This window comes from Sebastes umbrosus, chromosome 9 (assembly GCF_015220745.1).
Source record: "Sebastes umbrosus isolate fSebUmb1 chromosome 9, fSebUmb1.pri, whole genome shotgun sequence".
Classification (NCBI taxonomy): Eukaryota; Metazoa; Chordata; class Actinopteri; order Perciformes; family Sebastidae; genus Sebastes; species Sebastes umbrosus.
In genome coordinates this window covers 10,221,795-10,239,197 of record NC_051277.1, presented here as the reverse complement: position 1 = coordinate 10,239,197, position 17,403 = coordinate 10,221,795, and the positions used below count along the sequence as shown (strand labels likewise).

Genomic DNA, 17,403 nt, shown 5'->3' with positions numbered 1-17,403 from the left:
GCAACTTTAATCTAGCAGGGGATGGGTACAACAACGATTAAACTCTACAGGGAGGATAGCTCAGAGCAAAGATTAGGAAAACAGGCTCAAAAGCGCACCCTGACGGGGACAAGGGCGCCCCTTCCCCAGGACACAAGACAGCAAAACACAACAACCTACAACCGAGGGTCAGCTAATACCAGCAAACAGAGAGAAAACACAACAAGTTGGGGATCACACATGTTCAGCTATGATCTGCAGCAAGACTGCACAACAACAGGTCCTGAAGAAGGAGCACGACACGCACAAACAAGAGCAACACTGAGCGGCACAGCGATCCGCCGCAGCGAGGGTAAACACTCAACTGTAGCACGGGGGGTGCAACTCACCGTGTGGTATCCCCGGGCTATGGGCGGCTTCCCGGTGGGGTACGGATCCACGGTGTCGATGATCGTCTGCCTCTCCCCTTTCTGGTTGATCTTCCGAAAGCGCCGACGGGACTGTCTGTGCGAGGCTTGCCGCTGGAAGTACTCCTCATTTTCATCCATATAGTCCACCTGGAAACGATAGTGAGGGAGGGAGACGGAGAGAGGGGGGAGTGACTGCCTTCATCTTCATTCACGCCCTTCTCCAACTAAAAAAACACACACACGCTCAAATCCCAAAAACCCCACCCTCCTCCTCCTCCTATACTCCATCTCCGATTCCCTCCCACCTCCTCCTCCTTCCTGCCTCTCATTGCGTAAAAATAGAAGTGTGTGTGGGCTGCACGATGCACACCTACGTCAAAGGGTGCTCACAACACAAGAAGAGAGACAGAGGGAGAGAGAATCTGAAGGAGATGGAGAGCAGATTGATTGACAAGACAGTGATGAACAGAGATAGAGATGAAATAGACACACTCTCAATCCTCTCTGTCTCTGTTAAACATATTAACCACAATGAAATTACATGTTAAAACAAGATCAAATCCATGTTTCCATTTTTTTATGAACTGGAAGGAGGGGGAAAAAATCCAAGTGGAAACTGGCAGATGATGCCGCTTCGACATAGCAGGCAGTGAAGTCACAGTGTTCGTCAGTATTGTTGGTTAAACGGGACCACTCACACTGCTGCCTGGCGGGTTTGGGTCACGCTCACATGACATATTTAAGTTTTCTTCTTCTTCTTGGACCCGTGCCTCGCTCTCACTCACCACTTTCACTGCGGCTTCACATTTCACAGCGCTCAGCCGTTGGGATTACACCACTAAAATCTCTCTCTGCCGCCGCCGTACCAACTGCTGCCATGACAACGGCTGGGGAGCTGTGTGTGAGTGAGAGCGTAAGTGTGATTGTGTGTCTAATTGCAGATCTCGGAGCAAATGTGTGTGTACAGTAACGGACACGTGAGCGGCTTATTTTTCTCTTTTGACGTGTCTTTGCTCATGTTAGTGCATCTTTCTGTGTGTGACTCAAACTTGTAGTAGGGGAGAGTTTAATCATAATGTACGTACAGTATATTTCAGCAGCACAAAAAACCCTCCTCAGTAATTACAGGGCGGGTTGGCACCTATTATAGCAAACGGGGGTAAGGCCAGAACGTGTCTGCAGCGAGCAGAGCAGAGCAGAGGGTGTTATTACTGAGGGGTTTGTGAGCAGCTGATACAGGCTCAGTTAACAGACCCCCCCCACTCATGGAGACACAGCAATTACAGCTTGTGATGTGCTGCTGTGGCTGCAGCAGTGCCAACTAGTCTTTATTATATACTGTCAAGACGTGGGTTATGTTTCATGTCTTTAAAAAAAAAGGATTGGCAGAGGGGAGGATTTGCATGTGCTAGAAATGGTGTGGAGAGTGAGTGCGTTGGTGCATGTGTGTGTGTGTGTGTGTGTGTGGGTGTGTGTGTGTGTTTAGTTTTAAGGTGGCAATTTAATATGCGAGAAACCAAATAACATCTTTTTGCAGTGGACAAATGGTCAGTCAGCAGTCAAAATGGTGTCATGTTTTGGCTTCATCTGCCACAGCTTTGCTGGACGAAGTTGTCAAAACATTTGCACAGCTTTGTTCACTGCCTCTCAACACGCTGTCGCCTGCTGCAACTGTTCAACACATCATTCATTATTATGGTTTTCCTCTGTTTTTTCCTCTTTCGACATTAATCTGTTTGTTTGGATTTGTGGAAGTTATAAATTATATTAAATATACACTTACAACCATGACAATAAACTATAAAAACAGCAAGTTTTTCCTCTTATTTTATGCTGTATATCTGTGAGGGCTCATCTCTGGCTAACGTTACACTTTCCGCTAGCACTTGCCCGATCGGTACATGTGCAACTCTCAACAGACATGAGTCATCTCGCTTCTTTCTTCTTCTTGCGCAGTAACGTTCGGGCAGGATGTACGAATCGGGTAACGAATGACACGTGTTGTTGTTCCTGTGTAGTGTGAATGAGCTGATAAATGATATGATAACATGATATTGGATCAGTGCATAGTCTCACATACTCTATTAAAAATGTAAAACATTTTCTTGTAGGATTTGCTACTTTTCTCTCTTATGGGACATCAAACTGAATATTTTTAGGTATTGGACTGCTGGTCGAACAAAATAGGCTTGAGGAAATTGTGATGGCCGTTTTCACTATTTTCTGACATTTTATAGCAATGCATTGTTTAGTGGAGATCTTATATCAATAATCTTAAATAATCATTAGCTCTATGAAGCTCTATGAATCTCTGTGATTCGATGCATCTCTCTACTGGTGGACATGATCACCTCACAGGGATAAATACCAGTAGTGTTCCCCATGAAAACTGAAGAAAGCTTTTTAATGAACAGGGAAACATCTTATAATAAATCTCCAGTCCAGTATAGATTCAACTCTCCAGACCTCCTGTCATATTTTAGTCTGCAATTTCCAGGTTCCCTTATCTGATGTAGTGCATCATAAAATGAGCAGACTTGCCGTAGCAGCGAGTACACTGTACATACATTTTCTCGCAGCACTATAAACAACAGCTGACAACGATGATTTTGTCTCCAGTATGCTGCTGCCCTTCAGCACAAACTCATCAGCAACACCGCATCTGTTCTGATCCGCGGGCCTCGGAGGGCTTCTGGTGAACAGATGATTGAGACGGGGATGAGTTCTGTTCTCAACGACTTCTTCAGTGAGCCAACATTTTGATTTGCCATAAAACTGGGTCAGAGCTCCTTCCTACCGGCCGTGGACTCGAGCAACCCCAACACATGCTGGACTCTATTAAAGACAGTTCGATACAGCTGTGCTTTAAGGATGTGATGACATGTCAAATACGAGACACTCATAAAGGCTTAGTACAGAAACATCACAGGACCAACTTACAGCTGTACTCTGCTGTAGGTAATGTAGGTTTGGTGATCCACATGGGTACATCTTAACACATGAAGGAATTACAAAATCAATCCAGTATACTAACATCACAGACAACTGAAGCTAAACTTCAGTCTTCAAGGGCACTATGGTTTACAAAAATACAAGATAGGTGTTTGGATTTGGGTTATAAGTGATAGAAAATTAACATTTGGATGGGAAAAGCTTCGTCAAAAATAAAGAATGACCGTTGTATTTTAGTGTGTTTGACACCTGTGTGCTAAAAAGTCTGAAAAATGTGACTCACCACAATCATCTCTGAGGGTTCCAGGACGATGCACTCGCATCCACGTCGCAGGCTGCCTGCCGATCGCTTCCCGAAGCTGGACAGAAAAAAGAGAAATGAATAAAATGATGAGAAAAACAAGAATTTAGACGTCAACGTTTACCTAATAAAAGCGGAGCAGGTTATGTTGTTTCCCTGTGCAATGGTATATTTCTTCAGTCTCTCACACTGGCAGCCAGGACGTCTGTGTGAGTCTATACTGTAGGTAAGTCTGCGTCCAACCATATTTAAATATGCACTATGGAATTTCTATATTAAATGTCGAACAGAGTAGCATTGAATGGACAGTTCCTCCTTTCAGCTGCGGCCACTCCCACCTGAGGGGAAACACCCGCCTCTGGAAAAGTCCACTTTGACGACGTCACAGTTTGTACAGTATGCCTCGCTCCTAATGAGGGGGAGGACCGGGGAGTATTAAAAGCAGCAGAGACCGAAATGTCTCAAAGAAGGGCAGCAGCCGTGGAAATTATGAGCGTGAGGAGATCCAACTTGTGGGTTTGGTGAAGAATGCATCCTTTGTCCAGCACCCGACCTCAATGCACAGAGACACAACGACTTCCTTGTTTGTTATTTTTAACATCTTCCGACTCAGAATGTGACCCACATCATGTCGGTTTTCTGATTGTTTTGTTAGATAAACTCAAGTGACTCCAAAAGAACAGGCCACGGTGGAGTTATGCATTATTTAGATTCACTAGCTGGGAGTTTTCTACCAGCAGGTGAGACATTTATCTTTAATTTACATTGAGTCACGGTGGCCTGGAAGCTGAAAGCATTTATTTATTCATAATACTTTAGAGCTGAAAGGATTATAACATGCATACAATAGAACAAACAAATATAACAGCTCAAACAATCATGACGGAGCGGGTTGATCGATGGTCGTTGGAAATTAACCTGCAATAATCAATCGATAGTTTGAGTAACCCTTTTAAGGAAAAATGCCAAAGATTCACTATATGCAACTGTTTCCTTAGTCTTCAATGACGAGTAAACTAAATATTGAATTTCAGACTGTTGATTGTACAAAACAATGACATCTAAAGATCAAACAATTGATCAAATAATTAAGAAAATAATTGAAAGATTGTTTAATAATTTTAAAAAAATAATTGTTAGTTGCAACCTTAATAATGTATTAAATTATATTTAATTTTATTTATTTATTTATGTCTTCATTTCTTTATCTTATTAATTTTCAGACATTTTCTAATTCAATTTTATATTCTATTTAATTATTTTAAGAGCTGCAACAATTCCTCAATCAATTGATTGCAAGAAAATTAATCTGCAACTATTTTGATAATCAATTAATTGTTTCAGTCTTTTTTAAGCAAAAAATATAAAAGAAATTTGCTGGTTCCAGCCTCTCAAACATGATGGTTTGCTTCTTGTCTTTGTCATATATGATAGTAAATGAAATATCTTTGGGTTTTGAAATTTTGGTTGAATAAAACAAGCAATTTATGGACGTCTTTTTGGGCTCTAAGAAGTTGTGATGGGCGTTTTATCATTTTCTAGTTTTTGACATTTCAAAAACACACGGGACAAGAGGACCTCTTGTATGTTGTGTTTTTGCCTTCTACTGTAAACCACACTTCCCCCTCAAGGGACAATAAAGAAGAACTGAATTGAATTTCAGACACAACAATGAATCCAGAAAATAAGCAGAAGATGAATCGCTGATGAAAATAATCTTTAATTGCAGCCCTAATTTAGTTTTATCCTCATTACTTTGCATTAACTTGCTGTTCTTTCTCATCTCATAAACTGGATCTATTGAGGCATTTTGTTTTGCTTGAACTTCACTATGTAACTGATACAAAGTGAGTAGCTGCGTGTGTATATAAAGTTCTCCTCGGTGCTCACAGTGAAGTGAGCAGCGAGTAGTGGTGAGTGGCTACCTGTGTCGAGGCTGCGGAGGTGGTAGCCTCCATCAATCACACGGACAGGTGCAGACCTCGGGCACAGCATGGTCTAAATGCTTTGGAGCCCCGGGCTTGTGGCTACATGTTGTGAGTACAGCTTGGTCAGGCTGGATAATAAATACCAGCCAACTGCAAAGAGCTGGCGATTCTCTACCTGACACTTTGGCAAAGAGCAAATAATGATTTTTTCGGGTGCCTTTTATTTTCTAAAAGTGGATTTAGCTTGCTTTGCTTTTCTCTTTCTGCCTCCTTTCACAGTCGAGCCTTTGTTGGGTTTTGTGTTTTTTCCTCTTTTGTCAGCCGTTCTGTTGTTTCTCTGCCAGGGCTGCAATTTTACTTGACTAATTTGTCAACTTCCTGATGCCTTTTGAACACGAGTTTGTCAAATAAAGTGCACATGATTACAGTTAACTTCTGCTGAGGAGCATAAAGTGAAATCAAAGACAGCCTGAGTGACTGGACGGGACCACAGCGGACTGAGTGAATTCAGGCGGTGAGGGAGTTAATGCTGATGGTTGCTGTTTGCTTTGCCTGAGCTTCGGTTTAATGCGTTTTAACTCTGCTTGTATCCCCGACATCCACCAGCCTGAATTCCACCACGGGGCCAAACACGGCTCCAGCATGGAGAGCAGCTTACTCGGTATTTTCTCTCACAAGAAGACAAAACGTTGTAATTCTTCTGCAACTTATTTTCCAGCAAAGATGATTTGTCAGCTGGGCAGCAGCTTCAGAGGAACGAGCGAAGGGCTTTTGATCTGGGTTTTTACAGACGTTTGGAGTCGGTACTGGCTCTGATCCTGTTGAGCCTCCGTTGGCTGGTTCCACTTTTGGAAAAGCGAGAAGCCTACGCATCGCATAAAGAACGTCAGGCCACCAAACGCAAACACCAAAGCGACATGTTCAATCATGTTCCTCCATTACATTCCTGACATTAGTAATCCAATCCTCCATTTTGCAGGAGGCAAATGCCACTGGCAATGTGAGATATTAAAGAAGGGATTATGGAAGTGGAGAGTGAGGGGGTGGGAGGGCTTTTCTAACACAAACGTGTCTTGTTTGGAGATTAAAGCCTCCGCTGCTCTATGACTAGTCCTGAGCAAATATAAAGTACGAGATCTGCTGCGTGGGCGAACGTATATCTGACAACAAATATGTCTAAGACAAACATTTGGTTCTCCCGGTGGATGCTTGGCTGGATTGTGCATCTTTGCAGCAATCAACACCGTCACACTGTAAAGTTTGACTCATGTAAATGGTTTCATTAGCTCTACCAATGATGTGTGCACAGTCTATTTGCTATTAATAATTCAGCACTGAGGAATTCAGGTCCACAACTTTGTGCTTTCTTTCCCTGAGAACTCCAGTGTGTGCTGGCGGACAAACCAGATAAGAAGAAGATAAGAAATGTGCCGGATGGTTGAACAGGTATGTAACTCATTCATAACAGAGCACAGCGCTGAGCAAAGATTAGACTCTACACGCCAAAATGCTGTTATATGTGCTTCGTTCAACTGCACAATGTTATATACCAAAGTCGAAAAAATCATTATCTTCACTCCACTTCACTTTATTGTCCCTTCAAAGGGGAATTCACCCGCAGAAGCCATTAAAAATACAACAGACAACATGCGGTACATAAATACATAAAGACGCAGCACATATATAGACAGACAACCCCCCAAAACAACAAAAAAGAAACAAGCCAGAAACTTTAAATCAAAAACTTTGCAATGTAAGAAACGCTACAACTTGACATTTAACATATTTTTTTGGTAAAGCAGCTTAATGCTGCATTCATGTCATATCAGATTTGAGATAGCAGATATTAAAATTGGCACTTTAAGGCCTCTACACCCTTAAAAGTTAAAAGCTGAAACTCTTCCTTCAAATGATGATTTTGACCATAATGCACCTGGCTTGGTGTAGCACCTGTTACTTAAAGATGACAAGCCAATGACATTGGGTCACTAACGTAGTGGCCTGTTTCATAATGTTTTACAAACTCTGCCAAGAAAATGAGAGTACCGATTCCATGAAAGGTTTAGAAAACATTAATATAATTTTCTGTCTGCATTAGAGACATTATTATTTAGCAGTGATGTCTCCTTTTAGAGCTTGACTTGGTGTTTGTGCAATCACAAATGCTTTACAGGTACGTAACTGACAAACAAGATTATGGCTGCAACTAATGATTATTTTCATTGTCGATTAATCTGATAATTATTTTCTCGATTGATTGATTAGTTGTTTGGTCTATAAAATGTCACAAAATGGTGAAAAATATTAATCAGTGTTTCCCTACAGCCCAAGATGACGTCCTCTAATGTCTTGTTTTCTCCACAACTCAAAAATATTTAGTTTAATGTCATAGAGGAGTAAAGAAAGCAGAAAAAATTCACATTTAAGAAGCTGGAATCAGATTAATCGGTTATCAAAATAGTTGGCGATTAATTTAATAGTTGACAACTAATCGATTAATCACTGCAACTCTAAACAAGACAGTATAAATATAAACAAATGGAGATTCTCTACTAGATCCTCTACTACTATCTTTTCAAAGAGTTCCCATGTGTGCTGCCATCAGACGCTTTGTATGAGCTGGTGTCAGACAGGCGGCCAGTATCTCATTTTCAAATTAAACCCTGAAGCTCTCTCTCAGTTGACTGACTGACATCTCCCCTGCCTCAGTGGCCTCGCATTCCCCTCCCGTTATACAACAAGGCCTGGGCGTCTGGAATGTCATTCCACATGCATCACCAGCCTTTCGCTCGGCGAGCCCGCCAGCCCACCGCCAAAAGCCTCAGATCCATTCTGCCGTCTGACTGAACCGGTGCAATCCCTAATCTGCACCCCTGGTCTGAGCTGGAGGATGAGGAGGGTGTAGAGGAGGAAGGGGCGAGGGCTCCTCACTCTGTTAATCCATTTAACTGACTAAGTGGTGAGAGGGCACACCGACTTTTTAACCCACCGGACCCTTAAGAAGGACAAAGATTAAACTCTGGTTATGTAAGACTTTAGACCCGTCTCAGGAGTGACTGTCAATGAAAACATCCGGGCTTGAAGGGTTTCCCAGCATCCCCTTCTGGGCTGCAGCTGACCATCCAACCACCTCTCACCTTGAAAAACATAAACAGAATTCCTTTGGCGTAGCGGCACGACTGCACCACACAAATACCCCGAACCTTTGCCCACTTTCGCCGCTGCTGAAATAGAAGCTGACACCGATGCCGAGAATGTACGAATGACTTTAGCTTCCCAAAATACAACCTCACCGACATCGTACTGGCAAAGAGAAAAGGGCACTGAAGCAGAGTTTTAGAGAGAGAGAGAGAGAGAGAGAGAGGGAGAGGCAAGCCGCTTAAAACTTTTCCAAATCAATCAATCATCGCTGCATCTATAAACCATTTCTATCACATTCTCCCCACAGCAGGAGCTCCATCTTTGTTTTGGTTTCAAAGTTGCCAAAAGTCTTGTGTAACCCCCCCAAAAACATGAAGAAAACACACCCCTTTTACTGGCAGCACACACTGCACACTGACAGATCCAAAATAACATCAAAGTCGTGCTTCACATTCCAGACTTGAAGGTTTTACTGCAACCAGCTCCCGGCTCGGAGACGAGTCAGATTTTTAAATTACAACCAAAAACACAGGAGTTTTTTCGGCATAGCTTTAGTGAGCCGTACACAGGAGTGTTGACACTCACCCCCGACTCTCCAAACTGCTCCCCCGGAGTGACACCACCACCTGATGAGATAACTCCTTCTAAAATATCCCCCCCGCTGTTAGTCCACAGTCGGTCCGACAAGCATGCTCCAAGTCCCGAGACTTTGGTGTGACTGCGGCATATCGTCCTGCGCACACCCGAGTGTTGCTGTCTGAGAGTGTGTGGCTCTGAAAGTTTGTGTGTGTGGTGGATCAGCCTCTGTCCAATGGCTCTGCCCCCTTTCTCTCTCTCTCTCTCTCTCTCTCTCTCTCTCTCTCTCTCTCTCTCTCTCTCTCTCTCTCTCTCTCTCTCTCTCTCTCTCTCTCTCTCTCTCTCTCTCTCTCTCTCTCTCTCTCTCTCTCTCTCTCTCTCTCTCTCTCTCTCTCTCTCTCTCTCTCTCTCTCTCTCTCCCTCTCTCTGTGTAATGTAGTGCATTAGTGACTAAAGCCAGCATTCCAGCGTACGACTCACTTCCTGCTACAGAGATGCAAGTGAGTGAGAGGGTGGGGTGTGTGTGTCATGGAGGGGTGGTTAGGCGTGGACAGCGTCTGTCCTCCCTTTTCGGTTCATGAACATCTTTACCATGAATTCTGTAGAATTAAATAAAGATATTCAGTTTTGAGTCAACTCAAAAAGTTTTTGGCATCATTGGGCAAAAAATCCATAATAATTTTTCAGCATATTGTAATTCAAGTGTTCTGAGAGAAAACTAGACTAGGCTTTAAAAAATCTGGCCCGTGACGGGAGACTTTGGCCAATCACAGGTCATTTCAGAGAGAAAGAGCGTTCCCATTGGCTGTTCATTCATCGGAGGCAGCCGTCAATCACTCGCAAACTCCGATCAAACGGTCAATCTAGGCAGCGCTGATCAAATATGAATCAATATTCTGTTAATGTAATGCCTATTTCTCGCCTGAAATGTTTTCAGAAACATCTTGTAGTGAACTGTTTAGCTGTAAAATGAGAGAGTGTGCTCCGGCTGGTGGGCGGTGCTTGGTATTTCCTCAACAGATCTCAACATGGCTGCCGAGTCACAAACATTCTTGAGCGTTGACCGTTTGATCGGAGTTTGCGAGTGATCGTCAGCTGCTCAGAAACGGCAGCTGGACAACAGACTCCAGCTCGGCTCTGATTGGCCGTTTTCCTCCGGTCTGTGAAATCCTGCAGATGCCATCAGGAGAACCGGAGGACACCGGGGCACAGGATATTTTTCCAATTACATGTTTCATGTACTACTGTCAGGACATAGTGACCGTTTTATAAAAATAACTTTTTTTTTAAATCATATTTGTTCCAATTTTACCCACTGTTGCTTTAAACTCATGAGCAGAATAATTGTCCATCTGATCTTTCGCATACTTATCATACTTCCCCCACAGTATTTGAGTTAAATGTTCCACACTGTAAGCTTTCTTTTTCTATGAAAGTCATGCAATAGAAACTCGTTATGGGTGTTTTATTTAAACATGCAACTCAGATCACTCGCATGTTCTTTTCTTTGATCAAAATTAAAACCATGATGAAGATAAAAAGAAACCCTAACCACTTCTCCTACAGCTCTAAAGACACTTTTAGTTGTTTGAGGGTTGCACTTGATGACATCTAGTTTATTCTTGTTCCTATTGAATTTGAATGGAGATATTTTAAGGGTCTGCTAAATTAATAAATGTAGAATATAATGTAAAAGTATCCACTTCAGCCACTTCCTCTGTACTTTTTAACTTCAGCCACAGACTACGTGCTCATGGTTCAGCACTGATCCTGGTTTGAATGTGGAAGCTAACAACACAGCTCAAGATGTAATGAGTAGGCAGCATGGCGGATGAAGGATTAGACTTTAAACTGCTTTACTGGTGAAAAAACAAACATAATTGGCAACTAGCAGCTCTTGTCAACATCGAACACAAACTGAAGAGTTGTTGATTGAACTTCGCTTCTTAAGTTTGTCAAACTTATTTGCATAACCTTCCATAAAGTTGAGGGACTTGCAAGAGACAACAGATCTTTTTTTTAATAGGATGGTAAAAAATCAGTACAAAAATGCTGGATCCTAATATTCATAACGATGCAATTTGATAGTATCTTTACATTAAAAAGGGTTAAAGTTGTAAGACGAAAACACGGCAACGCCCAGACCAGACAACGCCGTGGTAGCGACCTGTCAATTACAAGGTAGCCACACCCTAAAGCATCCCCTGCTTTATGGTCTATTTGACTCTAAATGGGACCATAATTTACTAAATGAGCATCATGCTGTATTGAAGAAGACTTGAAACTAGCGATTGAGACCATAAACTCATGTTTACAATGTTTACTGAGGTAATAAATCAAGTGAGAAGTAGGCTCATTTTCTCATAGACTTCTATACGATCAGACTTTTTTTCATTTTCACAGGCTGCGTTAAAATCAGTGGAGTGCCCCTTTACATTGAGTTACCTCTGCAAGTTTTCCATCAGAACAGCTCATCAACAAACTGAACAATTCAGCACTCATTCAGTTCAATTCCACATTTGAAGGAGCCTAGTCTCTCATAATGGTTTTACAGTAAAGCCAGTTATGTTGGCCAGTGGCCTTATAACTGTGGTACCAACGCTCATGTGAGTCACTGCTGGCAACAACCAGAAAAGTTATTTTTAAACGTTTTTCTCTAAAAAGAGGAAAATTCTCATTGCTTGCACAATCACTTTTGAATGTGATTGTAGACATGTTTTAACATCCCGAGGGTCATGAAAGTCTCCACATGAGTGACCACATTAACTTTCAATCCAAGAAGTAGCAAAAACGTGAAATCTTTAGTTAGTAGTAAGCCTTGTTTTCATCCATGTGAGGAGTAAAAATCACCTTTCAAGCCTATTACCATCTGTCAGCTCCCACAGAACATACCGTATATGAGCAATACTGAAAAGACATGAGTGAGATGTGTGTTTGCACGATTGCAGAATAAATTATCGCTGCATCAGTTTGTCATCTCCAGTCACAGATGAGTCTGCCTGACCTGCTGCTGGCTGTCAAGAAATGATTTGATGCTTTACTGACCTTTACTTCCAGCAGTTCACACAAACAAAAGCGATGAGGCCGACATTCCTCCGCTAACTTGAACTCTGGCTGCTGATACGTGCAGATTCGGTTAAGAGTTGTGCTTTCGGTTAGCTAATATAAGGTCGGTGAATGACCGGAGGTAACGTCCTGACAGCTGGTAGTGCTAATAAACGGAGGCAGAAGCATGGAGGAGGGGAAGTAAAACCAGTACGAGGTTAACAAAGTGTATATCAGGGTGGAAGTAAAGAGTTCCATACAGCGGGGTGTGAAACTGAAGCTAAACTAAAAAGACTTCAACATGCTCAAAAAGGAGATCAACACTCATAAAATGTTGCTGATCTGGGGAAAAGGCAATTAAGACAGCTATTACTTACATGCGTTGCCAGATTCTGGCTCTGTCCATTGCTTATAAGAAGTTGCAGAGTTGCAGAAAACAGAGTTGCAGCATCTTATTTTGGAATTAATTAATTTTATAAATGGCAACGTTTCTGAAGGAAAATCCAACCCCATACCACCACCAACAACAAATCATTCTTCTTTTACATAAAGTTAACAAATAATGTCAAGATCAGACTACACTATATAAGCCTGATAACTGCCTGACCGACAGATGTGGAGCATCTGGAAAGAAAATGAACATCGGGTGCGATAGCTGCTTTTTTTTTTTTTTTTTTTCCTGTAGTTTGTCATAGTGGAAGACATATGGCACAAAGACCAATTTGTTTTGCCTCATCTCACCTAGTTTGACAACTTCTACAGTACATCATGTTCTGTGACGTAGACCAATAGGAGAACAGAGTGTTCTTTCAACATGGCGAAGCAAACAAGCAATGAAGTAGAGTCAGAGGCAAACCAAATCAATCATACTTGCGGCTACTTGTGTCACCCTCTGCACATAAACCACTAAAGCTGTCCTCGACCAAAGAAATTCTTAGTCGACTAACACCCATATGATTTCATTACACGGTTGAATACTCGATTCTGATTGGTCAATCACAGCGTTCTACTGTCGGACTCTGGCGGACCGTTTTTGTGTCAAATCATTGATATCTTAAGTAGGTATCCATGTAATACGCGGGATAATGTACAGCTGGCAAGACCACTCCGCATGGCCCTGTCGGGGTTTATTTCACAACAATGACCCGCTCGCTGTATATTATCCCTTACTTGTCTACTAATCGATTATATTTAATCGTCAGATCTGTCAAATCACATAAAAAGCACCACTTTAGATCTTGTGTTTACCAGAGATGTGCTCTTGGAAATAAGTCATTCAGCATAAAAAAGCATAAAAAACGTCAATCGACTAAAGAAATCTTAGTGGACTAAGACCAAAATGACTGATTAGACTGATTGTGGCAACTCCACATCCGCACTTTTTCCTTTTCTATAAAATGGGAAGGCCAAAGACGGAGCCTAACTATACCAAGAAGTGAATGAATGATTCCAGATTGAGCTTCATTCATAAAACTGTTATTACATACATAAACATTTGTTGTCAGTGCAGCCGGAGTGGAACAGTCAAGTCGGTCCCTGATGCTTTACTGCAGTATATCGTCTGCCATGTCTCTCCGCCAAGTCACGGCAAAAATGAATCACTCTGCGATCGCCTAATCTGAGAATATCCATTACCATGTAGCCTGATTTACTGATTTCCTTTAATTAGATGTTTTACACAACACATGTTTGTACATGCTTTAAATCTGTGTCACCCCGCTTACTAAGATGTATTTATTTGGGTTGTATTTGATTTCACGCTGGCCGCTGGGTTAAATAAGGCACAGAGCTCATGCCTCTTCACCTAATGACTGAGTCACTCCTCTTTCCCTGTATCACATCTCACTACAGCGACCAGCGATGGGAGGGGAGGGGAAGCACAGAGAGAGACACAGAGGCACTGAGTGAATGATGGAAGCATATCAGGTTTTCAACCTTGCTGCCAGAGTAGATATGAGCAGCCATTTCTGGGCAAGGCCTGTCTGAAACCCAATTCCACCACATCTTTAAAAGCTTCAGGAAGTCCCGCTGGACTCTGTTCAGTTCCTCGTGTCACAACCAATTTCCCCTCCCAGCCATTTTGCCCCTCACCATTTCTACTCTCTTTTTTTTTCTTTGTCGCTATGCCCAAAAAAATGACAGAAAAAAAATTCAAAGTATGAAAGTGATGTGTGATGAAACAATACAACGGTTGAGGCTTTAAGAGGCTACTAACATGGAAATGCCTCAACTTGTAAACAACCATTCGTTATTCAAACCCGTCACTTCTGTGAAAACTCTGACAAACCTGTTGGAGCAGGAAGTGTGAGTTATGCATCGATCCTTTGACGTCAATTGACTACCAGTTAGATCGACAGGATTTCTAAAGAAGTTCCTTGTTAATGAGAAAACAGTCATACAACCGCTGTCATGAAAAAAAATGTGTTACAAATCTTCTATTCTTCCCTGATTTGAAAATGAACACTGTAATTCGAGTGCTGAGTGAGTTTCATGACCCAGACGTCCTTGAAAACTTAAACCACAATGTGTCATTTTGAATGTGTCATTTCAAAAATGTCTTCCTTCTTGTCACCGGGGAAATAGGTCTCGCTTCATTTCCCCCCCTCAAGAATGATGTTTTTAATGCGGCAGCCATGCACACCAAGGGCTGCGGACTATAATAGAGTGCTCTATCTTTATCTTTATACCAGTAAATGTGCTAATTTTTTGTGCTGTGGATTTATCAGGTCATATCATCAAACCTTATTTGAATGTGTTTTTGCAGAGAGTACTCTGCAAGTCATTTTAGTCTTTATGTTGTTGTATGTTATTGACACATTCCTCTGTGGTTAAGGTTTAGGCCACTAAAACTACTTGGTTCAGGTTATGGAAAGATCACAGTCATGATTAAAAGAAACCTCCATTAAATGTCGCCCAACCACCCAAGAGATTTTGTGGTGCTAAAACACTAACGCGTTACTTCCACCTTTGATTCGGAGAGAGGACGGACGATATTCACATGATCACAAGAAGTCAAGAAAATGTCAAAATGTCAACAATCAACCAATACAAATGTAGGTTAAATAGGCTCCTGACCAGTGGGAAAACTCCGGGTCTGAAACGTGAAGCTAATGCAGAAGTGCCTTAAACTGGCATTCTTTCTAACGGCCAGCAGGGGGCGACTCCTCTGGTTGCAAAAAGAGTCTGATTGTATAGAAGTCTATGAGAAAATGAGCCTACTTCTCACTTGATTTATTATACTTATTAACATGAGTTTATGGTCTCAATCACTAGTTTCAAGTCTTCTTCAATACAGCATGATGTTCATTTAGTAAATTATGGTCACATTTAGAGTCAAATAAACCATAAAGCAGGGGATGCTTTAGGGCGTGGCTACCCTGTGATTGACAGGTCCTTACCACGGCAGTCTGGGATTTGTCCGTGTTTTCGTCTTAGAACTTTAACCCTTTCACAGTGTGTTTTTAGTTTATGATAGTTAAGTTCATTATAACATTTTCGTTGACTAAAAATCTTCTTCTCATTCAGTGTTCGGTTGGACTTAGCTCCACCTTCTCGTATAGCTTATGGTTCCAAAAAAACCAAGATGGTGACGGCCAAAACGCCAAACTCAAGGCTTCAAAACGGCAGTCCACAAACCAATGGGTGGCGTCACGGTGACTGTCCACTTCTTATATACAGTCCATGCTACTGACTGCATGTCTACAGTAAATTAGTGTCAGTTTGCATTTTGTTGATCTAGCTGTTGCTGTGCTCCTCAACATTTTCCCCCCCAAGTCAAATTATCCTGCTTTATGTTGTGATTAAAGTGATACTGATGTGCTCAAAGTGAAGTTTGTGCATCATGTGTATAATTTAGTGCGGTTGACAGAAACCAGACAGTCTTGTGCAATGCAGTTGGCCTCACTGTAAGAAAAAGTGAGCTAATTATCAACCATATAGAGTCTGGTCTCATGCAGCAGAGTGGACCGCTACACCGGCCTCCTTGCAACATATGCTTAGTAAACATTTTCAAAAGCCTCTCTTCCCCAGTGACTGCGGTCGGGCATTAACTTTAATCTGCCAATACCTTCAAACCCCCCCCCCCCTCTCCGGCATCCCACACACACATTTTCACCTTTGCAAAACTGAAAAGGTTATATTTAAGAAGGGAGCAGCTTTGTGGCACCTTTCCGATCGAGCCTTTGGTTTTTAAATGCCTCCCACGTTCGTGTGAATCCGGAGAATGACCGCAGCCGACCCCCGCAGTGCTGCCGGGACTGCTCTGTTCCGCGGACTAAAGTGACGGCCCGAGTGCTCTGAGTGGCCGTAGGTGTGTGTGTGTTACGCAAGCCCTAATGATGAAAAGATCATTGTTTTCAAGACGCCCACAGAGATGGTTCATGTAACAGATCCACTTGTGAAATCACAGCTTTTTAACATTTGGGTCTTGGCTTCAGAGGTGGTGATCGCTGCTGTGAGAGGGGAACATGAATGCTAAGTCCTCCGATGGTGTCGTACATAATTATTATCCATCATGGGGGTGGGCTCAGGAGACACACTAGCTTTCTCCCACTCTTATTTCCTTCAAAGACTATAATGTTTGTTTCTCGGTACAACCCAGAAAAAAAAGGGGTGGAATTATATGTAAATCATGAGATGTTGACTTCAAACACTTTTTATACCACAACAAAATAAGATTATACCTTCCCTTCAATGTTGATAACATTACCATCAAAGTAGCTGGCAGCTGCTCAGGACTTTATGAATTCCTAGGTAAGACTTTACTTTAAGTCCCCTATTTAGCATTTCTAAGCGTACACTTTTAAAGGTGCTCTATACGATATTCAGAGCATTAATATTGCAGCAAACAACAATTTGCTATGTAAAGATATAGTGGAGTAATGTCTACCTGAGCAGAGAATGAAGTCACTCAGATCAGCTGAACGTGCTTTTTAGTGCATGTTAGTGCACGTGAATATGCCCCACTGGCTAGCTCATGGCCACCGCTCTGCACCGCACTCATATGGCGGTTACAATTAATAATGCCATCCCGACTGGAGGCGCTGTTACGGAAGAGTAGCACCCACTCTCA

The 17,403-nt window shown here is 42.2% G+C and overlaps 1 protein-coding gene across 15 annotated transcripts in view; it reads right to left on the bottom strand.

The window, feature by feature from the left end:
• The window catches only part of rapgef2 (Rap guanine nucleotide exchange factor (GEF) 2), a 124,154-nt gene that overhangs the window by 56,910 nt on the left and 49,841 nt on the right, over positions 1-17,403 (bottom strand). For 14 of the 15 annotated variants that reach the window (XM_037779490.1, XM_037779487.1, XM_037779488.1 and 11 more), the window contains exons 5-6: positions 3,625-3,700; positions 369-536 (exon numbers count right to left, since the gene is read on the bottom strand). In XM_037779490.1, coding sequence (XP_037635418.1) covers positions 369-536; positions 3,625-3,700 — 244 coding nt within the window. Of the gene's footprint in view, positions 1-368; positions 537-3,624; positions 3,701-9,296; positions 9,525-17,403 lie in introns of those variants that run through there. The other variant, XM_037779503.1, reaches the window with a different exon arrangement.